This window comes from Trifolium pratense, linkage group LG1, assembly GCF_020283565.1.
Source record: "Trifolium pratense cultivar HEN17-A07 linkage group LG1, ARS_RC_1.1, whole genome shotgun sequence".
NCBI classification, from domain to species: Eukaryota; Viridiplantae; Streptophyta; class Magnoliopsida; order Fabales; family Fabaceae; genus Trifolium; species Trifolium pratense.
In genome coordinates this window covers 28,211,670-28,238,020 of record NC_060059.1, presented here as the reverse complement: position 1 = coordinate 28,238,020, position 26,351 = coordinate 28,211,670, and the positions used below count along the sequence as shown (strand labels likewise).

At 33.3% G+C, this 26,351-nt stretch overlaps 3 protein-coding genes across 4 annotated transcripts; all 3 read right to left on the bottom strand.

Annotated features, from left to right (window-relative positions):
* Positions 1-1,135, bottom strand: LOC123891687. The gene is made up of 3 exons (XM_045941596.1): positions 902-1,135; positions 142-252; positions 1-44 (listed from the first exon to the last, which is right to left on the bottom strand). Exons 1-3 carry the CDS (start codon positions 1,119-1,121, stop codon positions 1-3), a joined length of 375 nt encoding a protein of 124 aa, XP_045797552.1. The 5' UTR covers positions 1,122-1,135.
* A 7,040-nt stretch (positions 1,136-8,175) lies between these two features.
* On the bottom strand, positions 8,176-10,296 carry LOC123924509 (transcription factor ORG2-like). The gene is made up of 3 exons (XM_045977435.1): positions 9,989-10,296; positions 8,893-9,255; positions 8,176-8,561 (listed from the first exon to the last, which is right to left on the bottom strand). Exons 1-3 carry the CDS (start codon positions 10,280-10,282, stop codon positions 8,490-8,492), a joined length of 729 nt encoding a protein of 242 aa, XP_045833391.1. The 5' UTR covers positions 10,283-10,296; the 3' UTR covers positions 8,176-8,489.
* A 9,775-nt stretch (positions 10,297-20,071) lies between these two features.
* On the bottom strand, positions 20,072-22,310 carry LOC123924502 (transcription factor ORG2-like). Of its 2 annotated transcripts, none has more exons than XM_045977423.1 (3): positions 21,930-22,310; positions 21,252-21,611; positions 20,072-20,339 (listed from the first exon to the last, which is right to left on the bottom strand). In XM_045977423.1, exons 1-3 carry the CDS (start codon positions 22,224-22,226, stop codon positions 20,268-20,270), a joined length of 729 nt encoding a protein of 242 aa, XP_045833379.1. In that variant the 5' UTR covers positions 22,227-22,310; the 3' UTR covers positions 20,072-20,267. The 2 variants fall into 2 exon arrangements, with proteins under 2 accessions (XP_045833379.1, XP_045833370.1); XM_045977414.1 differs by having other exon boundaries at positions 21,252-21,614; positions 21,930-22,280.
* Positions 22,311-26,351: the final 4,041 nt, after the last annotated feature.

Here is a 26,351-nt window from a genome sequence, read left to right as displayed (position 1 = left end):
TTAAACACCAGATAAATAATGAGTCCCATATAAATGTTCAAATTCTATAGAACATAAAACTTCACATGTTCAAATTCTATAGAACATAGATACCATCACAAATTAGCTAGCAATCTTTATATATAATTTTCACAAACATACCCCTTTTTATCTTTCCATGGTTAGCACTTTGACCAATTGCTAATTCTAATTCTGGAACTCTGTTATTATCATCGTCATTCCCATTCTCGTTCTCACTCTGATGTTCAAATTCTACATAGACAAAAATTCACATAGCTAAGAAAATCGTGAATAATAAAAGTTATAAAATACATTGCTAATAATAATAATAATAATAATAATAATAATAATAATAATAATAATAATAATAAGTGAGGTCTATTCCTTTTGGTGTATTTATCCAACAATTAACAGGTTATTTTATTTCAGATTTATTCTCATTAGTTGTTGGCTAACAAAATTATCAAAAGGTAGATAATAAAAAAAAAAACTTAACCGAAATGCAGAGAATCCTGTATCCGGCTTAATGACCAATTTCACCCTCCACTTAGGCGATCCATTCAAAGCCAAAGGTTTTTCTATGGATCAGCCTAGCGAAATTGACACTAAGGTGAATCTAACCTAAGAAGAGCACGCTGCAGATCGCAAGCCAACACCGCTATGTCAAACCAAATGAGTAATAACATAGCCACCATGACCGTTTGAATTGACTTATGCAAATAAATAAGCTGTTATGTATTATTCTAAAGTAGTCTATAAGAAAACAAGTATAAAAATACAATTTTTGCAAAGGAACTTATGAATTTACAAAAAAAAAAAAAAAAATTTCATAAGCTAAAAAAATAAGACAAATTCAAATGGTCGGCTTAACAAACAATGTAAGTGGTTTTTAAAAACATACCCTTTTCCATCTTTTCATGGTCGGAACTTTCACCAGTATCATGAATAGAAATCTCATTCTTATTGTCACCATGGATAGAATTGATGTCTTCCATGATGTTCTTGATGGTGTCATCAACTTTGGCGGGTTTTTTTGCAATGTTGACACCAAACAACATCACAATCCTTTCTCCATCATCATCATACTTCATTGAATCATATGTCTTTGTTTCATTCACCATGACTTGGTCTGAAGATGTTTCTAGAAAAAAAAAAAAACTTTATTTGTTAAATATTGATTTTGCACCGATTTATGACTTTTTTTTTTTTGGGGTACAAACACCGATTTATGACTCTATCTCTAAACTAGTATTTATAAACAAACGCTGCCTTGTATCCCAAGTAATGTGGTCTATTTGTTAGGTCCGTAGAACTGAATATTCCCGTATAATAGTGTAAAAGAAAACGTATCCAATTATAATTATGGTATCTTCTTATCTAAGGAAATTTTATTTTATCAAATATATAGTTTTTGATAATGTAAGGAATTATTACAGTATAAAACAAAAAAATAATAAATCTCTAAACCTTAAAAAAATAAATAATAAATCTCATTAGTTATATAATTATATATTTTTTTGGCTTAAATGCAGTTTTGCCCCCCCCTATTTTGATTAAATCGGAATTTTACCCCCCTGTTTTAAAACGCGGACTTTTATCCCCTCTGTTTTATAATTTTTTGGATTTTGCCCCCCCTAAAATTCTGCTTTCGAGTCACAACTTTAAAGCTTCGCACACAACTCAATTTTGATCAATAATTCACCAAAAGGATACCTAAATGACCGTAATCGAGTTATCTTTCCACATAATCAAACCCCACTGAATTTGGAGTTACAAAGAGAGATTAATTACCGTTTTAGTGAAGGTATGTCCCCCAAAATTTTGCAAAAATCTGCTTTCGAGTCACAACTTCAAAGCTTCACATACAACTCAATTCGGATCCATAATTCACCAAACGGCTACCGAAATGACCGTAATCGAGTTAGCTTTACACAGAATCAAACCCCACTAAATTTGGAGTTACAGAGAGAGATTAATTACCGTTTTAGTGAAGGTGTGTCCAATTACTAATTCTGCAGAAATCTACTTGTGATCTTAAAATTCAACATCGTCTACCGAACCCATCGTAACTCCAAAATCGACGAAATTGAAATGCCAACAAGGGTAATTTCGTTAGATTTCCATACATGTAAATAGTATTAAAAAATGAGCTACAGGGTGAGAGGAATGACGAAAATACTAGTAGTAGTTTCATACGATAATTAATTTGAACAGACCTTCACTAAAACGGTAATTAATCTCTCTCTGTAACTCCAAATTTAGTGGAGTTTGATTCTGTGGAAAACTAACTCGATTGCGGTCGTTTCGGTACCAGTTTGGTGAATTATTGATCTAAATTGAGTTCTGTGCGAAGCTTTGAACTTGAGGCTCAGAAGCAGATTTTGTGCAAAATTTTAGTGGGGGGCAAAATCCAACAAATTATAAAATAGGGGGGGTAAAATTCCGCATTTTAAAATAGGGGTGGTAAAATTCCGCATTTTCCAAAATAGGGGGGGTAAAACTGCATTTAAGCCTATTTTTTTTATTTGATGGAAAATCCTTACCAAAAAAAAAAAAAATTGATGGAAATTCTTTTTCTTTGCAAATAATTAAGATTTCCCATTCCCTCACTGAGATTTTTTATTTCTTTTAGAATAAGTCGTATACTATTATTGGTTATCTTTTCCAAAAGAGAAATTATTGATTTTGCCTAGGATAATTAAATTTAATTTTTTAATATATAAAAATTAAGGTGATGAATATACGGTTGTCTTTTTTAATATACCAGCTGTTGTATATTTGTAATTCGGATTTGAATTTTTTATATATATGGTGCCATGGTGCTAATCGCAGAAAATTTGTTGGATTTGATTTAATTAAGATGAACATTATTAACACGTTGAATGTTTATGAAGATTTTTCCAGTATTTGATAAAGTTCAAATTCAAACAGATAATATTAATATATACATATCCATCACACACGTAGGCCGTAATTTTCGGAAGAAAAAAAAGATAATATCCATATCCGATATTGGATTAAGATTATTATTATTTTATTTTTTATTTTATGGACATTCACTAAGATATTTTTTTTAAGCCATTCACTAAGATATGTAGTATTCCATTTCCGAAAAGAGAATTATTGATTTTGCAGAGGATAATTAAATTTAAAATTAAAGTGATGATGTATAAGATATAATCTCTACTTGTACCAAAAAAAAAAAAAATATAATATCTACTTGTATATTTGTAATTTGAATTTGAATTCTTGATATATTGTGTTTATCACTACTTGTTTGTAGGACTATGATGAACATTTGCGTATCAAATATCTAGTGGAACAAATAAAAAGTTGATCTCTCATCTCTACTCAGGCCCGGTTTTGGGCCAAGGCAACCAGGCCTCCAGTCCAGGGCCTCAAAAAAGCTTGGGCCTCAATACTTCAGGGTTAAGTATTTGTTCGGACAATTAATTTCAACAATGAATTTAAGTATTTGTTCGCCCAAATTTTTTAAAATATGGGTTAAGTATTTGTTCGGACAATTAATTTCACAAAAGACTCCTTAGCCTGTTGGCGCGCGCACTTGCTTATTATTTAAGACTTCAGGGTTATGAATTCAACTCCCCCTTGGGCAGTTTTGTTTTTATTTATTTATTTAAGACTTCTATAATGAATTTACACAACTATTATTTTTTATTTTATAAATAAAAACACTCTATAACTCTGACAAAAAAAAACTCTATAACTTATAAATAATTTGACTACTTTATTTATTTTTTTCAAGAAAATTATATTAATAAATAATTAATTTCTAAATTTAAGTTGTAATTTTTATTAAAAACACTATCAATATTTCTTTTTTAAAAAAATTGTATTTTTATTAGTTGTCCATTTTTATTATTTGTCCCGAGGCTTCCAAAATCTCGGAACCGGCCCTGTCTCTACTATTATAAATGATGGAACACTTGATTGATGATTTGTTCTTCAAAGGAACTCTTTTCGAGAATTGATACAAAAAAAAAGAAGATAAATATGGATAGCTTTTCAAGAAAAATTGTAATTTTTTAAAGTAGTTTAGTGACTAGAAATTCCATCCTTAAAGTGGATAAGTGAGATGGTCGGGGTTCGAACTCCGGCCATTTGCATATATAATGCAATGTTCCTGCCAACTGAACTAAACTCACCAGACGATTCTTTTTTAATTTCATGGTCACATATATCATCGTGTTTATAATTTTTATGCACGTAAATATAAGAACAAATAATTAATCGTTAGTTGGTTCAGTGGTGATTAACGTTGAACTTGGCAGGAAGGACTGCAATTTAATCCCCGCAATTGTGATAGAAAAAGAGATGAAACCACTTGATATGAAAAAAACAAACAAATTAATTGCATTGGTCACATAAATCACCGTTTGCATGTACGGTAGGCCCGGTTTTGGGCCAGGGCAACCAGGCCCCTAGCCCAAGGCCTCCCAAATATTGGGGCCTCAAATTTTTTTCTTCAAGTTCATCATTGTAAATATGGGTTATGTATTTGTTTCGGAAGAACATTTTCATGAAGTGTTGCTTGGTGTAGTGTTGCGTGCATGACTCCTTAGTGCCAGTCTTGAGGGTGGTGTGTTTGAATCCCACCAGTGATGGTTTTTTGAATTTATTTTAAGTGATCAATGCATAATAAATACAGTTAATTTTAATTTAATATTATTTATAGTTCATATTGAATATGACAAAAATTGTTTCCTTTTATAAAATAATGAGTTTATTATAAATAGAATTACTCTAGAGCTTACAAATAGTTTTACTATTTTTTTTAAAAAATATATATATTTTGTTATTTCTTTGAAAATAAATAATTCATTTTTAAAATTAAGTTGCAATTTTTATTAAAAACATAAGTTTTTTTTTTACAAGATTAAAAATACTATCATTTTTTTAAGGTGTATTTTGTTGTTGTTGATTAGAATATGACATTTTTTATATTATTGACGTTTTCATTTTCTTTAAAAAAAGTTACGGATCTCTTTTAAAAATTGCATTTTTTTTTAAATAAAAAACATTAATTTTACTAAATTTATTTTATCTTTATAGGTTTTTTTTATCCAATTTATCTGGGAGCTCCAAATGTATTGGGACGGCAATATGCTATTTTCAATTTAAATAGATGATGTTCTTTTAAAAAAAAATTGGAAAAAAGCTTATTACGGGTCCTTTTAATTATTTGCCCTGGACCTCCAAAATGTCGGAACCGGCCCTGACGTACGAGTTATACCGTTTATAGGGTAAGGGTTTAATATGTTTTTAAATTTGTTTTTCAATTTTTATTGATTTTTTTAATAAGCAAAATTCAATATAAGGGAGTGGAAATGGTATTCATTCCCTTACACAACAAAGCATGTTATTAGATGCATTGTAAACTAACAAAAGGATTATTACACCAATCAGAGAAGAAAAAATAATTTACGGCCTGAGCGACGCTAAACCAAACCCAAGAAGTAGCTAAAATATTATCCACCAAAGAGGAAGCCTCTGGCAAAGCACCATTGAAAATAATATTGTTTCTAAGCTTCCAAATACATCAAGTGGTTACAACATTCCAACCTTGTTATTGCCTTTTATTTGTTTGCTCGCGTTACCAAACGATAAAAAGTGATTTTACAACATTCCAACCTTGTTGGTAACCCATATCTGTGTTATGCAACAGACGAACTCTGACAAAATTCTATTTGAACTTCAGTGAACTGATTGACAAACATTTTGTGGATCGCTGACCAAATCATCGTTACCGTGTAACAAGTATTTTTTCAATACACCGTGCGAAGATTCAACTCTATTTGTGGTAGTATTATTGCCCATGTGCATAAATTTGTCGGTCCAAGCATCGACAACCATCTTGATAAGCGACTGCTTAGGATCGTCTTGAAAACAGGTAAAGGAACTTGACCCTAACCGCGACTTGCCGGTAGAACCAAAGTTATCAAGCAAAAGAGGAACTTGACTGTAACCGCGACCTGCCGGTAGAACCAAAGTTATTAAGTAAGTGCGATCCTAACCGCGACTTGCCGGTAGAACCAACACTATAAAGTTCTTATCTCAAGTACAAAGGAAAAGTTCTCACAATAGAAAACTCTCAATTATATTAAACTTCAAGTTGTCTTTTGAAAAGTACATGAGATCCCTATTTATAGTCTATCCTTATATAGTAGGATTTATTGTCCACTACCATACATTAATTCATCATAGGCCTTAGAAAATTAGCACTAACATGCTTATAAAAAATTCCCACTAGCAAATATAATGACTTAGTGCACCACTAGGAAGCATCTAGAGAGCGTATGGAGAACTAAAGGTCATCTAAAAATTCTCCTAATACCAAAAATGAAAATTATAATAAAAATAAAGAAAATTGGACTGAAATGTTTTCTATTTAGTACAATATTATTAGACCACAAATCAGTCCATGAATGCTTCTTATCATGTGAATTGTGCTTCATTCAATCTATGTCTTTAAGTTAAATACTTCTTCTGACCAATAGGAATAAGAGCTGGAAGATGCCAAAATATTTGAGTTGCAATTTTTTTTATAAGTTTCCTTCCACATGCTTAGGTAACTCATGATCGTATCACATCTTTTTATTAGTGTCTAAAATTGTGTCTTTAACATAACTCAAAAATCTTGGCCATTTTGACATACCTTCCTGAACTCCACCACAACATCAACATAAGCTTCCTCATTAGGCGAATCCAATACATCCTCAAAAGAATCTATGATGACATGACGTTCTTCCACACATCTGATTGCTTCACCTTTTCTCCATTTTTTTAACATGAAAACGACAAACCAACGCAGTCGATGTTGGAAATACTTCTGAAACATCATTCATCAGTGCGGTATCCCTGTCAGTCAAAATCACCTTAGGTCTAATGTCTTCACTCTTTAAAATACTAAGACATATTGCCGTAAAGCCCAAGTAAAATTGTCTTCTTTTTCATTACTAAGAAAAGCAAATCCAACGTTGGATGTCTTCTCGGTGGACGTGAAACCGACTATCTCAAATGACATATTGTACTGGTTTGTTTTGTAGGCCAAATCCATCAATAACACAGTAGGAATAGAGTTGAACAAACTTACGGATTTAGGATGTGCAAAGAAAATATCCTGAAGAATTTCAGTTTCAGAGTCACCAACTGATCTAAATTTGAAAAAATAGTTGTTATCCTCAAGTTATTTGAACAGGTGTTGCATTTCAGTCCTTGACGCCCTACTTGCATGTTTTAATCTATGAAGGGCATTGTACACTTGCTTTATTGTAGTCTTATTATCTGCATCTCTCTCTTTCAATGTGGATATTACATTCCTAGGCGGGACCAAATTCCTTGTCATTTCACAAAAACTCCTTCTCTTGAGGTTTCAAACGACGCGCAACGAGATGACCTTTTAGCTCTTTGTCCAACTCATGGTTGTGTAAGCTGGACACAACATTTATACAACAACTAATAAGCCAATTGTACAACAAATTATAATCCATTTATACAACAACTAATAAGCCGAGGCAGTAAGCTGCGCAGCAAATTTTCAGTCTCAGGAAACTTCGGTACGTGTTTACTGAAATTTTTCTGGGCAAACTTCGGTAAAGGTTTACTGAACGATTAGGGTGTCAGAAAACCTATGAAAGTAGCAGCTACCTAGTATTTGATCAAAATAACGAGATTAAAACGAAGATTACTTAAGTTTGAGCTTCAATGCGTGAAGAAACCCCTTGCCAATGTTCCAACGTTGATTTCATGCCACCAATTGAAGAAAACACGGGTTTCATTCAACAATCACTTTTATTGTGTATTGATCAAGAATAACAAGTGACAAAGGTGATCTGATAACGTGTCTTTATAGCAAATCATTAGGGGAATGTTCCTCGAATTTTTTAAGCGAGCGGAAACTATTTACTGACATTTTATTCTTTCGGTTTCGGTTCGTATAAATCGAAGTTATGTGTTCCTAGTTTTTTTTAGGGACAAAATGGAATATTAGGGGGAGGAAGAGAAACTTCCACTAGTACTAAAGATTTGCTAGAAGTGTCATAGCACATTCAGAGGACTAACAATTAAAAACTAGAAAGTGACCAAATAACAAGGTTGATGGCTAGAAAATGAAGCAACAATATTGTGCTCAAGATAAAATAGTACTAAGAAGACTAGCTTGTCAATAAAAAATCAACCAAAATAGTAGAGTTTAGAGCAAACATCAACAAATATACATATCTTAATTGCTTGTTACACTCATCCATTTTGTTTTCTACACCCTATATATCCCAATTCTTCTATTTAATTTCTCTTGTAATAAAATGAAAGAGAGATATCGCTTGGTAACTGAGGTTAGGTCTAATTAACATTTAAATTTTAATCCTAAGAAATATGCACTACCCTTCTTGCTTCCAACATCATAGAAGTTCATTTGATCATCATTATAAATTAAAACCAATGTAACTAATTTTTATTGACTTGAAAATTCACTTTTTCTCCATTATTGATAAGAGCTTCTCATTTAGAATATCGGTTTCTAATCTCTGAGATTTATCCACCTGCCAAAAACACATAAGGAATTTTTAGTTTATAAGTTATCAGATGCATAATGTATAGTACCACATCCCTCTCTTGCCATGACTAAAAAGACCTGTTTGGTAAATCATTTTCAAAAAGAGCTTACAACTTATTTTACTAGCTAGTTTATAGCTTATTTTTCAAACACTATTCCAAGTAGCTTATGAGCTTATAACTTATTAATTTTTCTTTCAATTTTACCCGTCATCTTACTTGGAAGCTACTTGGAATACTCATAAGCTTGTTCAACTGCTAATTTTACCAAGTTAATTGATAAGATTGAACTATATATGTGTTGCAAAGTTAACTGACCTGTAAATGCAAATTATAGAAGTCCCTCCCTCCAAATGTCTGAGAAGAAGAAACATTTAGCAGAAAAAGGCCATCATTTTCTAAACAGAGCAAGATCTCAGATAATGGAATCTTGTTGACAGTGTAACATGAAATCTGAATAGTAATTTCACTATCATTAAGTCTACTTGTTGAAACTACAAAACCAGAATTGTAACTTTGCTTCTTCATTTGAGATTCTTTGCTTATTATAACCTCGTCAACTTGAGGAGAAAATCTCAATAAGATCTCTTCTTTTCTCTTAATTAGTCCTTCCACCTGTTTTTGTAACTCCGGTATGTATTTTAGAACTCGCGAAATTGTTGCTGGAATGCTCAACTTCTTCTGCAACACATATGTATACATTATTAACCACAATTGCAGGCACAATATTAAGGGATTAGAGTTCTCGAAAAATGGCATCACATTCACAACTATGCAATTGCAACCACATCAATCACATTGGCTTGCATTTTGCAGCAATAAAAAGTTTGACAAAGTAAATAATCACAGCGATCAGTTTTTTTATTAAAGTGAGGGTGATTGACCTGTTCTTTAAGGTCCGTTTGATCTTTAAAATATAAGTATTTGATAGAATAATATAATACAGAACAACATAAGATAAATATTGAAGGTATAACACAATACAAACATTGAAGATATAAAACAAAATTTGTCTCGTATGATATCTGGTAGACAAAATGTTATTTGAGTATTTTAGACAAATCTTACTGAGGATACGAATTTCAGTTTTTGTCCACTCACATGGCCTCCAGTTTGTCCAGTCCCAAAAACAGTTTTCAAATCAAGTACAACCGAAATTATCCTATATAATCCCTTATTTTTTAGCAAATCATAACAAGTGTTTATATGTGAAAAAAATCATAAATTTAGTTTCCGGAAAAGTAAGTGCTTATCTGTGACTTGTGAAGTGATATTTTGAAACATTAAGAAATAAATCAAACAGCACTTTAATTTTTTTTAAGAATTAATGTTAAAACACATAAAACACAAGGTAATTTGATAAAGTAAATAATCAAAAGATGAATAAAACAAGAGAAAGATTATAACTATGTACCAATTGATCTGAATAAGGAAGAAGTGAACGTAGTGAAGAATACAAATTATTGATCTTCTTGCGGCGATCGCGCTCACTAGCATTATGGACAAGCTTCTTGACCAGACTAAGGTCACAGCTTGTGGCTTGTGATGGATCAGTTGAATTTTCAGCTTCAAGTTGGTTTTTAATATGAAATAATTGATCAGTAGTAGTAATGTCTTTGTAGAAGTGATTCTGATGCAGATTATGGCTTATGTGCTCTTCAAAGGGCCATCCAATTGTTGAGAACAAAGGTGGAGAAATGGCCAACATTTTGATATTGTTGATGGAGTGGTTGAAAACAGTTGATTATGAAGTTTTCAATACAACATTAATATATATACAAGCATCAATGTAAGCATCCTCTATTCTCTATGTAAGCATCCTAATATTTTAAGGTTAGAAAATTACTAGTCCCACACCCGTGCGATGCACGGGTATTATGCGGTATTTTATATTGTAATGTTGAAAAATCATTCGTATAAATTGAAACAATAAGTATTATGAAAATTATAATAATAACATCAACAACAACAAAATAATAATAATAAAAAAGTGATGTAAATATAAGATAGATATTAAAGATGTGTTTATACATTTCGAAAAGATTACAATGGATCCTATTGCGTCTACCAAAATAAGTTGGAAATCCATAAATTGTTATGTCGCTATGAAAACGGTTTGTGGTCATACTCGTACACTGTGCATTTGATTCTTAATTGGACACTATAATTCAATATATAGTATAAAAGATTAATTAGTGCGTATAATTTAGTAAAACCTATTATTATTAGTTGAGTGGGTGTATAATGAAAAGTAATAGGTATATAAATGTAGGCATATAAAAAAGTGTATAGAGATGACAATGATGTAAGTAGAAGTGATGTGACATTATTGAGTGGTTTAATTGGATATAAGTGACTGACGTGGATTAGAGTTAGATTAGTGGTTGCACAACTATCTAGGAATTATATATATATATATAGATGTTTATACATTTAAAAAACTTATTTATACATCACATTTGAAGTTACTTTGGTATCTTCTTCATTAACACTGATTAGCAATATCTTTAACTCATTCTTCAAAATAACTATGGAAATGATAGCATATAATTGACCATGGAAAACAATCGATGTTGAAACATAAGTTTTTATTTATATTATAAATCTCATTGGAGGATTCTGAGTTGGATAAACTACTTCATTATCTCTTACCAAAAAACTACTGTATTATCGAATTTGACATTTATATTAATTTGAAACTTATTGGAGCAAAGATAAACCAACTTAACTCATACTCAAATATCGAATATGATAAAAATCATATAGGGCATAACAACAATTAGTAAAATTTATTTTATCTATTTTTTTTACTAACATTAGAAAGTAGTCCTGACAATCGACCAACTCCTTATATTTATAAAGATTGGACAAAAGATTATTAACAAAAACATTAAATTTTTTGAAAAAGAGACAATAAAATACACAAAATAATAAAATGAACAAAAACATTTAAAATGAATAATAACCTAAAATAATAATAATAATAATAATAATAATAATAATAATAATAATAATAATAATTACAATTATTACCCCACATTAAATGAATGTAAGTGGATGAAGTGGCTAAATGAAAGGTTTTCATTGGTTTGTGGATTAGGGTTTAGATATGCAATTCCACAACTATCTAGGATTTATATATATAGATAAGATATAGTTTTGGTCCCTACAAAATATAATTTTTCACTATAAGGGTTAAGACATTTTGCAGCGACTTTTTCCTAACAACAATAAATTTGTTGGTAAAAATATACATGTAACAACAACATTCTTAACTCGTTGCCATTAACAAAAACTAATTTCAACAAGTTCATTATTGTTGGCAAAAATGACTTGTCCCAATGACAATTAAAGTTGTTGGGAATAATACTTTTTGACAACAACATTATTTGTCATTGTGAATAATGCAATTTTGACAACAGTATAATTTGCGGCTACAGATTTTTTATTTTATTTTTTTTGCAATGTTGTTGCAAAATTTTTTGCAATGATACTTATCGCAACGATATACAGCGAGTTTTTATTTGCTGGAAAAAACAACTTTGCCAACAACTTAAGAACTTTGCCAAGAACTTTTGTTGCTGCGAAATATCATTTATCTTGTAGTGTTTAGATATTCATATATATGTCCGTTCAGTTGGCGTTTTTATTGAGCGGAGCGCCAAAATATCTTGCAGGTATGCCCCCTTCTAAAACAACCACACGAACGTGGTGTTTCACTGGCTAGAAGCTTCTGATCGGATAAAATCACATACCGTGTAGGTTTATCTCTTGTGATGAGTATTAAATTTAAAAAACTAATAATAAGAAAGATCAATTTTTTTAGGCGTTCCGCATATATATGGCGTCATGTTATGTAGTTACTTTTTACCGATCTCTATTCGTCTTGTGCGGAGACCTGATTAATAATTAAAAAAAGGGTCATGCTAACCAGTGCCCCCGGGGCACCGGTTAAAGAAACCAAAATTAGAAAGTTTTGAAAAGAAAATAACACTTTTTAAACTTTCTAGAAGTTGACTGCACAAACTCCAATGCCAAATTACTATTTTTGCATCCTTAACTAGTGCCCCGGGGGCACTGTTTAGCATTTTCCTTAAAAAAAAATCAATTTTATTAAACAATGATTAAGTGGGGACACAAAGATAAGAGAATTCACCAATCGTTAGTTGGTCTAGTGGTAAATGACGTTGGATTTGGTAGAGAGGACCACAATTCGATCTTTCGCAACTGTGATCGGGAGAAGATTGAAACCACTTGATGTTATAACTGATCCCGAACTAAATTAGAGTTAGATGGTCTAATAACTAGGCCGCATAATGGTGGTGGAAAAAAATTATACAAAAACTTATCTTTATTTTTGACAATTATAGAGACTAATATAATCTAGATAGAGACTAATCTAGATAAGAGTATTCTCCTGAGAGAAAATTAATAGCTGATATTAAATAAATTATATATGGACATTGTCCTTTTCTATTCTATTTTTAAAATAAGAATAGATCTATAGACGTACTCAGAGACATTATTAAACATTGATCAGCTAGGGTGACTATATGCGAAGGCATTAAATTATTGAGTTGAGAATTAGTTAAGTTAATTACAAGCGCATGCAAACGTATGTCTGCAATGTGGTGTGTGTAGAAGGAGGAGGGTGACATGGATAAAGAAACCAAATGTATTAGGTTGTGAGATTCGATTCCACACTTCTAGCTGTGCAATTCAAAATTAAATTAATTGTACACCGTGTTAGATGACGATTTTACCCACGTCTAGTCTGCATATGATATGGCCTATGGGATGCCAACAAATTTGCCAAGTCATATATATCATGTCTCTTTGCCCTTTCTTGCCATTTAGGTCTAGAGCAGTAATCAACTCTCTCCATTTGAGGGATAGGATCGGTACCGACCGATATGTACCCGGTACACGTACAGGCGTATCTGCACCTTAGTTTTTCAAAAAATGCCGTATTTCGTATTTGTACTTGTATCGGGTACCGGTACCATACCCGTACTTAGACAACGTAGGCGGATATCATATGTAAATCTACTTATGTGACTTGTTCTCATTGATTGATGGATAAATATTCTAAATTATGAAGTGATAGAGTAGACCCTCACCTAAAAAAAAGCAACAAACCTCATACGTACTGGAAGCATAATTGCACGCAGTTACTGCGTCAAATCTGGCCGTCTGGTCTAGAATTGGTGGATTAGATTGTTTTAATATATAAAATTGTGTATAAAATCAAAACCGTCCGATCTCAATGGAAGGTTGTGATCTAATACTACGTAGAACTGCATGAAATTCCCACGGCATGGAATCCGGATCCATTCGTACTATGCACGAGCCTATGCATGGCATACACGAGCTCTTAGTGTGCTGGCATCTAATCTCCACGTTCCAATTAATTAAGACTGCTTGATGAAACAAACTAGAATATACCAATGAATTGATGCGTAGCATATGTTTTATATTACATGCTCGTAATAAAAATATTCAAATTGTTCCGTAAGCATAACTTGAGTCAACTAGTTACTTGAATAAAAAGCATATTCAAATTAATTTGTAGCAATACGATTTTTTCCATGCAATATTTTTTTTAAACGGCTAAAATGATATATATAAAATAAACTGTCCCCTCGGTACAAGGTGTACCGAAAAAGATTACAAACATTTACAAAGAGTCAAAGAAAAATATCCAAAAAATAGATCATACAAAACCCAAACATAGCAAAGGACTAGACCGTCAGCTATGACAGTTAGAAGCTAGAGTAATATTTTTCGCCTTCAACCACCTAAAAGAAAAGAGCTTGATCTTGTCCATCAACTGATGAGTAGTGCTAAATGAGCCTCTGAACAACTTGTGATTTCTCTCCGTCTACACAACTTAAACACAAGCAAGCCAAATGAGCTGCAAAAAGGAGCGACGTGTCCTAGAACCACCTGCTAAAAATGTGAACTGAACGAAGTGATCACGTAAAGAAGTAGACTCCACCACTAAATACCAATCCAAGAACATACTAAGGTCCACAGAGATCCAAAAGTACCACATGAGATAAATAAGTGTGTGGCCGACTCGGCCTCTTCACAACCGGAAACATACAACTGAGCTGCATGAGATAGAATACTAACGGTGGTTCTGCAAGTGCACAAAATCGCTACCAACTAATAAAGTAATAAGTTTATCGTTCTCCACAGGGATTGTGCCAAGGCTACTAGTTTTGCTTAGGAATATCGTAGTTGTCTTCGCTTTGTTTGTTTTGAAAAGGTATCTTTGCGGGTAATTAGTAAATGACAGGAAATAAATGCTGAAATTAAATGACTGAAACGTAAAAGATGTGTGTGTAACCACACGTGGTGGTTAAGTGTGGTCAGATCCCTCCCTTACTTCTGCTTGGTTGTTCAATTCTTTCCCTCTATTAGGATTTAGACTGTTGAAAATATGTTTGAAGCAATATTTGTTCCTATTTCTATTACAAGCTGTACAGAGCTTAGTTAAAGATTACCCTTACTCTATTTAAGCATCATCGCCCCAAAGTTCCACTTTTTTGTATATAAGGTTGGTATTATTACCTTGGTGACTCCGTGTGTCATAAGCTGTCACGTGTGCCTAAAACTAGTCACTTACCCACAAGCAACTCTGTAAGGTAGAAATTATTGTGCGTTCTAATCCTATACTAAGACCTTAGATACTGAATTTAATGGTCTCATGTTGGCCCTAGCATACCGTCCTTCATTCGGGATTACTAGCTTCGTTTCATGTGCGATATCTACTAGGTCCTTAGATTTTATTCTAATGTGATCAATATTAAAATAAATATAATACTAGATGATAAAAGAGTTTATAGTAGAAACAATTGAATTTATACCCAAAATATATAAATTACAAACCAAGCATTCGTAAGGGAGCTCCTCAACTCCACCTAACCTAGGAAAAATAAATTACAAAACCAGAAAGAAAAGAACCTTGTTGGCCTTGGAGTTCCTTGGTCTCCTTGCCTTCTTCTTTGAGTTCTCCTACTCTAGAGTGAATATTCAATGTCTCTGAATATTTTGGAATGTTTTTTTGGAATGAATAATAGTGGAGGAAGGAGACTCTATTTATAGTTTGTCAGCTGGGTTTGGGCTTTTTCTGCGCATCCATCGCCCCATCGTGGCCACGATGGATCCTATCGTGGTGCGATGGAAGATCTTCTCAGGATTTTCGGCGTATTTTTCAAGTCTTCATCGTGCCACAATAACAAGCCATCGTGCCACGATGGAAAAGATTTTCTGCAGATTTTCTTCAATTTAACCGCCTTCTCATCACGCCATGCTGAGACTCATCGTGAGTACGATGGTTGCGCTGCTTTATTACATTTTTGTCCTTTTTTGCTGCTTTTTCCACTTTTCTTGGTTCTAGGTCTTGTAACTTCACTTTTCCCGGTATTTGCTTGCTTTTGGGCTTCAATTACTATTAAAACTATCCTAAATTACCACTAAAAACATCATATAATTGGCTTTCATCAAATACCACGGGTGACCAGGTTTGTTTTTATGGGCAACCTGTCACGCAATAGACACCACACAAAGATATAGACCTTCAGCGGAACCTGAGAGTGCCAAATGAGTTTTTTTTTGTCATCCATGGAAGCCGAATCCTGAGAAGTCAAAAGCTGATATGGTCCCCAGATAGTGTAACCTTTATTAGGGTCAGACTGCCACTGCCACCTATCTGAGGAAAGAGCCTGCAATGGAAAGGTAGAAAGTAAAACCTGACACTCCCTCAACTCCTCCTCCTCCCACCCCCGCAACTGCTTCCGCCACTCCCACGCACCCCCATTTATTCCCCACCCTAATAAGGACATCGCAACCACTGTACGCAGTTTGTTCTCCGCCAAATTAAATAGGCGACTAAACCGCTCACACAAAGAAATCTCATCCACCTAGGGATCGGTCCAGAAAAAAGTATCCGACCCATCCCCCACCCTCTTCAACACATGCTCCTCAAACCATCGACCCCAAGCTCACATCCCTCCTCCATGCAATATTTTGAAGTTCAATATATAATACAGATTGAGCTTTCAATAAATAATGACATGTTCTATCCAATTTTATTTAGTAAATTTATATTATAGGAGAAATAATTTTAAGCAATTGTAAATTAATTGTGAAAATAACTTCTTAGTTAAAGCTGTCAAAGGGGCCGGCCTGATCCAGCCCGACCCGGGGGAGCCAGGTCATATAAAGGGCTCGACCCGGTCCGACCCGAAAATTTCATGGCCCGGCCCACTTAACCCTGTCCACTTAGCTCTGCCCGATAAGCAAAAGTCTACATGGTCCGATGGGCCGCCACACTAATTTTCATAGTATATATATATATATATATATATATATATATATATATATATATATATATATATATATATATATATATATATATATTTTTTTTTTTTTAAAAAAAAAGATAGATTCAACTAAATTTATGTTATATTTCTCAACTAAATCTCCAGTAATTCGTATCTCTATATTTTCTCACATAATCTTCCAAACAATATTTTTCTCTTTATTTACATTAAACAAACAAATCTCTAACGAATAATATCATCCTAATCCAACAAGTATTTTGTCATATTATTATTATTTTCACCTCGTATCTCAGTATTTAAGGGGCCGGCCCAAAAGCCCGTGGGACGGCCCATGACGACCCATGAAAAGCTTGACCCGATAAGGTTCAACCCCCTTTTTATGAAGTCCAATATGTGTAAAACTATAAGGCTAATGGGTTGCCCGATAACCCGGCCTATTTTTACAGCTATACTCTTAGTTATATTTTTTTAATAGAATCTTGTTAGTTATCATATTCATCTCAATTAAGGAACATGTACAAAGTCAAAATACATGGTATGTTGCACATAAATTGAATTTAGTGGACAAACTATGGTTAAATAACTCTCTAACCAACCAATCATTACTAAAAGTAGAATATGTTGACAATGACATACTCTCTAATAATACTTTCTAGTTTCTCATGCTGAAGAGTCGATGGTGATATACCAATTTAATAACATTTCTGTATTTTAAAAGTTATTTTTCGTATAAATAATATGGATATTATTTTGTTAAGTAAAGACTTTTTTTTTTTTTAATTAAGAATGTGCTAAACATTATAAGGGAAAATCTAAACATTCCAATTAGATTGACATGTTCAACAAACACTCATCCTATGTAACATACTCATAATATGTGTATTAAAAAAATGTGTCTCAAGCGATACTCAATTTTATAAACGGGGGACTTCGCACACCATATCGACCATCACACACATGCATGCCCTGCCGTTAGGGTTGGGAATAGGCCAGACGGCCTGTTTAAGTCTGGTCTGGTCTGGCTTGTTTATTAAAAATGTTAGGTTCGGGCTTTGAAAAAAGCCTATTTTACATAAATATAGGTTCGGGCTTTGAAAAAAGCCTATTTTACATAAATAGGCCAGTCTCAGACTTTTAGAAAAGCCTACAAAGCCTGATAGGCCGGCCTGTTTATATTTAATAATTATTATTTATGTAATATTATTATTTATATAATAATTTTATTATGGCATACTTAACTTTGTCGTAATCGTATTTGTTATTTTATTAGCTTTTAATTCTTGTGCTAATCATTTTATTAGCTTTTTCTTAATGTTGTAGAAATTATAAAAATTTAAATGTGAAATAGGCTTTAAGGTCTGTTTAACCTATTTAAAAAGACTATATAGAGTGATTTAAAAAAAGCTATATAGAGACATTTATGTAACACAAGCTTTTAAACAGGCTACAAGGCCAGACCAGACTTTAAAAAGGCTCAGGCCAGGCCAAAAAAAATTGCATTTGATAGGTCGTAGACCATGCTTAGGCCTGAAGAAAAATCGTAGGCCAGACTCAGGCTCAGGCCTGTCAAAGCCTGGCCTATTCCCAACCCTACCTGTCGTCCAGCCGGGCTTGGACTTGGGTGAAATGTGTTATTTTATATGTACCAAATTTTTTTTTAAGAGGAGGGGCCATAAAACCTAACACCCTCAAGAAAGAAAATAAAATAATTCAAATGATAACATGTGCCCAATCAAGGACACATGATATACAAATATTTCTCTCAAAAGATATGCATTTAACTTTTCAAAGGTTAAATCGTAGTATTTTGAAACCTACATATTCCTTATTTATGTGTTTAACTAATGCACCGGGTACATTATTTAACATTTTCCTTTAAATGGAATTCGAAGGGCCATATATGGGGATGCGCTAATAGAGAAAAATTTAAGGATATGAAACTCAAACATGGAATTCGAAGCAGACTTCCTAGCGTGATTACCATTGAAGCGAACTTGATTTCTACTATACCAAATATATTTTTTCATTAACATGATTGAAAAAATATAGACATAATTAAAATTTGTTGTTTTGGGTTCTTGAAAGAAATGCTTTTTTAAAATCCTTAGGAAATTAAAGTGAGGTCATGGAAATTTTTTGAGAGGAAAATCTAAGTATTTAAAAATTTTATTTCCAAAAGTTGTGACTTTAATTTATATATGATGTTGAAGTTTGGGGCTTTATGGTTTCCAAATGATTTAGAAATTGTTTAAGTGAATTTTGTGTTATAAAACATGGCATTCAAAGAAAAGTAGAGAAAAAAATTAGAAAATTCTTTGTATTAATGGTAATGAGCAATATTACAAATGAGGAAATTACCTTATAATGAGGTGCTTATATTTATATCTAGGTACTACTATTGTGAATTTGGTTGCTCATACATCATACGCTAGCTAGGGTGGCCAATTCCTGGATTAGTTTTCATATATTTGAGATTATTCCTTTATGTATTAGAATTTTTGGTGATTAATGAATTGCATTAAGTTTTTTTAATTCATTAAAAAAAAAACAAGACGTTATTACAGAGACCGTTTTCATATTTAAGTCTATTTTCAATAGTCTCCCACAAGTTTCGATGATCAAGACGAACATCAAATCGAAATTAGAAAGTACACCATGAGAAAAGTAGGAAACATTTCGGCAGAAATCAAATCCAATGACGGCCACCAAGCCAATGAAGACAACAATCTTAACCAATAAGCTATGAAGCACGGACACAGACACGAACAACGGACACGACACGGACACTGACACGTCGACACCGATAAAAATTTGAAAAAATAACATAATTTAGTGTAATCATAAGTGTCGGTGTCGGACACGGACACGCCTAATCTGAGGAGTGTCGGTGCTTCCTAGGCAATAAGAGTACAAAAACTCAAAACAGAAGCAAACTAGTGAATATGAGAAGATCTGATGGCTACAAAATAAAGCAACAATAATACTTGTAACACCCATCTATTTTGTTTTATACACCCTATATGTCTCATATTCTTCAAATTTCTCTTTATAATAAAATGTAAGAGAGATATCGCTTGGTTACAGAGGTCAGGTCTAATTAACATTTAAATTTTAATCCTAAGAAATATGCATTACGTACCCTCCTATTTAATTTTTTTTTTTTTGGTACATTGCACTACCCTCCTTCTACCAGCTATATAATGTGATGATCAATACACATATTGTGGAAATGTGTTATAAATTAATTACTCCCTCAGTCCCTTGCTTCCAACATCATAGACGTTCATTTGATCAGCATTATAAATTAAAATCAATGTAACTAATTTTCATTGACTTGAAAATTCACTTTTGCTCCATTAATGATAAGAGCTTCTCATTTAGAATATTGGATTCTAATCTCTGAGATTTATCCATCTGCCAAAAACACAAAAGGTAATTTTAGTTTATAAGTTATCGAATGCATAATGTATAGTACCCCATCCCTCTCTTGCCATGGTACTTAAAATTAATTATATTGAAATTTTAGAGACTATTTGGTCAAAGATAAATAATTTCACAATGATAAAAGATTATTTATAATTTTCTTACACAAATATATTTTGTTAACATAATGTTCTTAAAATATATTTATAGTTTTAAATATACATCTAATTGAATTTCACAATTTAATATTTGTTAAAATAATTTAAAAATTTAAATAATAAACTGACATCGTAATTATATGATTAAATTCAGGTGTAAAACTTTTTAAATTTATCACCGCACATATATGAAACTCGTCTTATATTACATGTAATATATAGAGATCCAAGTTCGAACTTTGGTATATCCACTTAGGCTCTGTTTGGTAAGGTCGGATTTTGAACTTATAATTTATAGTTTATTTTTCAAACTAAAGGTTTATGAGCAGCCAGACTCTATTTTGAAACTAAATAAGTAAATAGGAAAACAGCTAAAAAAAAATAGCTTATTGCACACAAACTAACTTTTAGCTTATAAGCTAACTCTGGTATATCCAAGTAGTTTACGAGCTTATAGCTTATCATTTTTTCTTTCAATTTTACTCAGTCATATTACTTGCAAAAATTAAATATTAATAAACTTATATTTTTTATGTCATTTCATATTTATAAGCTAATTCAACTGTTAATTTTACAAACACTACAAATTCAATCAGCGAGCTTATTCCCTATAAGTTAATTTATCAGTTATCCGCTATTTTTTACCAAACTTAAAAGGTGAAATTTTAGCCACTAACTACCCCCAACAATATGTGAAGAAATATTGCAAAATGAAAAAAAAAGTAGTATTGCAAAGTTAACTGACCTGTAAATGCAAATTATAGAAGTCCCTCCCTCCAAATGTCTGAGAAGAAGAAACATTCAGCAGGAAATAGCCATCATTTTCTAAACAGAGCAAGATCTCAGATAATGGAATCTTGTTGACAGTGTAACATGAAATCTGAATAGTAATTTCACTATCATTAAGTCTACTTGTTGAAACTACAAAACCAGAATTGTAACTTTGCTTCTTCCTTTGAGATTCTTTGCTAATCATAACCTCATCTACTTGAGGAGAAAATCTCATTAAGATCTCTTCCTTTCTCTTAATTAGTCCTTCCACCTGTTTTTGTAACTCCGGTATGTATTTTAGAACTCGCGTAATTGTTGCTGGAATGCTCAACTTCTTCTGCGCGCAAAATATATGTATACATTAACATTTATTAATTAAAGTGACACTAATGATAATTTTACAACTGTGTCTGATGAGACTGAACTATGTTCTTTAAAGTTACAACGATAAGTTCTTACCGCTGAACTAGCACCTCAAAATTTTATAGATTAATTTATAATAAGTGCTTATATGTGATTTGTGAATAGAAATTCTATCATTAACAAATAAATCAAAGAACACTATGTAATTTGATAAAATATATATTAAAAAAATGAACAAAAGCAAGTAAGTACAATGACATAAACAGAGAGAAAGGATTGGCTATAGTACCATTTGATCTGAAACTGGAAGAAGAGAACGAATTGAAGAATACAAATTATTGATCTTCTTGCGGCGATCGCGCTCACTAGCATTGTGGACAAGCTTCTTGACCATACTAAGGTCACAGCTTGTTGCTTGTGACGGATCAGTTGAATTTTCAGCCTCAACTTGATAATTAATGTCAAATAATTGATCAGTAGTAGTACTACTGTCTTTGTAGAAGTGATTCAGATGGTGATTATGGCTTATGGTCTCCTCAAAGGGCCATCCAATTGTTGAGAACAAAGCAGGGGATATGGCCAACATATTGATATTGTTGATGGAGTAGTTGATGAAAACAGTTGATTATGAAGTTTTCAATAGAACATTAATTATATATATAACCATCAATGTAAGCAATATCCTCTATTCTCTATGTAAGCATCTTTTATTTTAATGTTTGAAAACTTAAAAATTAAAAATAGTTTTGGTCCCTACAAGTTATAATATTTGGGTATTTATATGCCTGGTTAGTTGACACTTATTGGATTGAGCGTTGGAGTGTCTTTCAGGAACATCTTCCTCAAATAACTGCACGGACGTAGCGTTTTATCTTATCGGCCAAAACCTCCTGATCAGGTAACTGTAATGAAGCCTAATACTACAAGCCTTCTAGAATGTGATGAGCTGGTAGAATCACAGTGGAGCCCACAGAATGTGCAAGAGAGCAATTCGGTTATGGAAAGGAATGAAAATATTGGACCACGTGTTAGCATGAGGACAAAGAAGGAGCATAGCATGTGGAAGGAGTTTGTTAAGGAATGATAGTATTAATAGTAGTGGCATTTGCATTTTATCATTATGTGTATTTTGAGTAAAGTTGTTATTTCTCTCCCTCAAACTTTCTTATTGTACACATTTGCTGGGTTTGTGATCGTTATTCTTGCTTCCATCATTGGCTTGAATTCCGGATCTATTCCTTTTAGCTTCATTTAATACAAGTTGCTATTTCCTTCCCTATCATTTACGTATTATCCATTTCATTGGTGCTTTCATCACACCATGGCTCACAATTCAAACAATGCACAAAACGAAATCAAGCGCAACACCGAAGAGATGAAGTTGTTCCAAGAAGAAATTCTTGAACGGATGGAACGATTGGAAGCTGGTAATGCATCAAAGTTTGACAAGATCCATGCAGCGCTTGACATCTTGATCGAACAAACACCATCGAAGCAGAACCGTGGTGATGGACTCAATAACAGGGCACCGTTTCAGGTAAGGAACGTAAAACTTGAGTTTCCATGATTTGATGGCACGAAGGTGCATGAATGGATCTTTAGAGCTGAACAATTTTTTGATTATTATGATACGCCTGATCATGATAGATTAACTATTTCATCGGTCCCTCTTGACAAAGATGTAGTACCATGGTATCAAATGGTGCAGAGATCTCACCCTTTTACATCATGGATAGAATTCACAAGAGCACTAGAACTGGATTTTGGTCCTTCAGTTTATGATTGTCCTCGAGCTACCCTATTTAAGTTAACTCAAACTGGAACGGTAGCTGAATATTACTTGCAATTTACATCATTAGCTAATCGTGTTTATGGTCTTAGCAATGATGCACTGATTGATTGCTTTGTGAGTGGATTGAATGATGAAATTCGCAGGGATGTGTTGATCCATACACCTATATCCATAGTGAAAGCTGTCTCATTAGCCAAAGTGTATGAGGAGAAATACTCATCAAACCAGAAACAAAAAAACCAGTCATATGGCCTTTCCACCAACAAACCCTTATATAATAAGCCAGAAAATACAACCAGAAATACAGCCCCCATCCTCAACACACCTCCTACACGCCCTATGAGCCAATTTCAAAAAAACCCTAACATAAAAAGAATATCACCAGCAGAAAGACAAATGAGACATGAAAAAGGGCTTTGCTATTGGTGTGATGAGAAATTTTCATTCACACATAGATGCCCAAATAGACAGTTAATGTTGCTACAAAGTGAGGATGATGAGGAAGACCAAGTGCTCGATGGATTGCCTCAATCAGCTGAAATAGCCACAAACACCTTGGACATAACACAAACCGAACACCATTTGTCATTGAATGCCATGAAAGGGACCAGCAATATGGGAGTATTGAGGTTCACAGGCTCCATTGAACACTTAGGAGTGCAAGTCTTAATTGATGGTGGAAGTTCTGATAATTTTTTGCAACCAAGAATTGCAAAATTTTTGAAGCTGCCTATTGAACTAGGACCACAGTTCAATGTATTGGTGGGTAATGGTGAGACCATGACAGCTGAAGGGATAGTACAGAAGTTACCATTGGATATACAAGGTCACAAGCTTGAAGTGCCAGTGTTTCTTTTACCTGTAGCTGGAGCTGATGTGATACTAGGAGCATCATGGTTAGCAACATTAGGCCCTCATGTTGCTGACTATTCATCATTGAAACTGAAATTCTTCTTGAAGGATAAATTTGTCACTTTGTCTGGTGAAGCTATGCCTAGGCCTATACCAGCACAATTCCATCACTTCAAGAGACTAGTGAATACTGACTCTATAGCTGAATGTTTCACAGTCCAATGGCTCAAATCTAGTGAGTCAGATGATGTGTTTAAAGACTTGCCTACCAACATTGAGCCAGAAATTGCCATGATCCTATACACATATAAAAGCCTGTTTCAACCTCCAACTGCATTGCCTCCTAGCAGAGCTCACAATCACACCATTCCATTGATGGAGGGAACAAATCCAGTTAAAGTGAAACCTTATAGATATCCACACAGTCAAAAAGCTCAAATTGAGATCATGATACAAGACATGCTGCAACAAGGTATCATTCAGACAAGCACGAGCTCATTTTCTTCTCCAATTGTGTTGGTTAAAAAGAAGGATGGAACTTGGAGGTTTTGCACAGATTACAGGGCTTTGAATGCAATTACTGTGAAAGATTGCTTTCCAATTCCAACTGTAGATGAATTGCTAGATGAGTTGTTTGGTGCAAAAAAATTTTCTAAGTTGGACTTGAGATCTGGTTACCACCAAATTCTGCTACAACCTGAAGATAGGCATAAGACAGCATTCAGGACTCATCAAGGTCATTATGAATGGCTAGTCATGCCTTTTGGCTTGACAAATGCTCCAGCAACATTTCAAAGCCTGATGAACCATATATTTCAGCATGCATTAAGGAAATATGTTCTGGTTTTCTTTGATGACATCTTGATTTATAGTAGCAATTGGCAAGATCATTTGAAGCATTTAGATGTTGTGTTACAGGTATTACAAGAGAACACATTGTTTGTTAAATTATCAAAGTGTTCTTTTGGAGTATTAGAGATAGAATACTTAGGCCACATGGTTACAGGGCAAGGTGTGTCCATGAATCAGGACAAGGTACAAGCTGTATTAGAGTGGCCAATACCTGGAAATGTGAAGCAGTTGAGAGGATTTTTAGGTCTTACTGGATATTACAGAAGATTTATTAAATCATATGCTAAGATTGCTTCACCCTTGACTGACTTACTCAAGAAGGAAGCTTATGAGTGGAATGTTAATGTAGAGATGGCCTTTCAACAACTCAAAGCTGCAATAACATTTGCTCCTGTTCTGGCTTTACCTGATTTTCAAAAGCCATTTGTGTTGGAAACGGATGCTTCAGGAGTAGGGATTGGTGCAGTGCTACACCAAGAGGGGCACCCTATTGCTTACTTTTCAAAGAAATTGGTTCCAAGAAATCAAAAGAAGTCAGCTTATTTCAGGGAGATGTTTGCAATTGTTGAGGCTATAGCAAAATTCAGGCATTATTTGCTAGGCCACAAGTTCATAATTCGCACGGATCAGAAAAGCTTGAGAAGCCTGATGGATCAATCATTGCAAACACCAGACCAGCAAGAATGGTTGCATAAATTTCTCGGCTATGATTTTACAATTGAATACAAACCAGGGAAAGAGAATATGGCAGTTGATGCTCTATCCAGAGTAATGACATTGTCTTGGTCTGAACCTCAATGTCAGTTTATTGATGAAATTAGAGCAGCCCTGAAGAAAGATCAAAATTTGGTGGAAATAATACTGAAGTGTATCTCAGGCAAGGCACCAATTCAATACACTATGAAGGATGGACTACTGTACTGGAAACAAAGGCTAGTGATTCCTAAAGAAAGTGACTTGTTGAACAAGGTATTGTATGAATTTCATACATCACCTATTGGTGGTCATGCAGGAATTACAAGAACAATAGCAAGAATCACATCTCAGTTTTATTGGCCGGATATGAAAACAGATATATGGGATTATGTGCAGAAGTGTGTAATATGTCAACAAGCAAAAACAATTCACACTTCTCCTGCAGGATTGTTACAACCTCTTCCAATACCTTCACAAGTTTGGGAAGATATAGCTATGGATTTCATCACAGGACTTCCT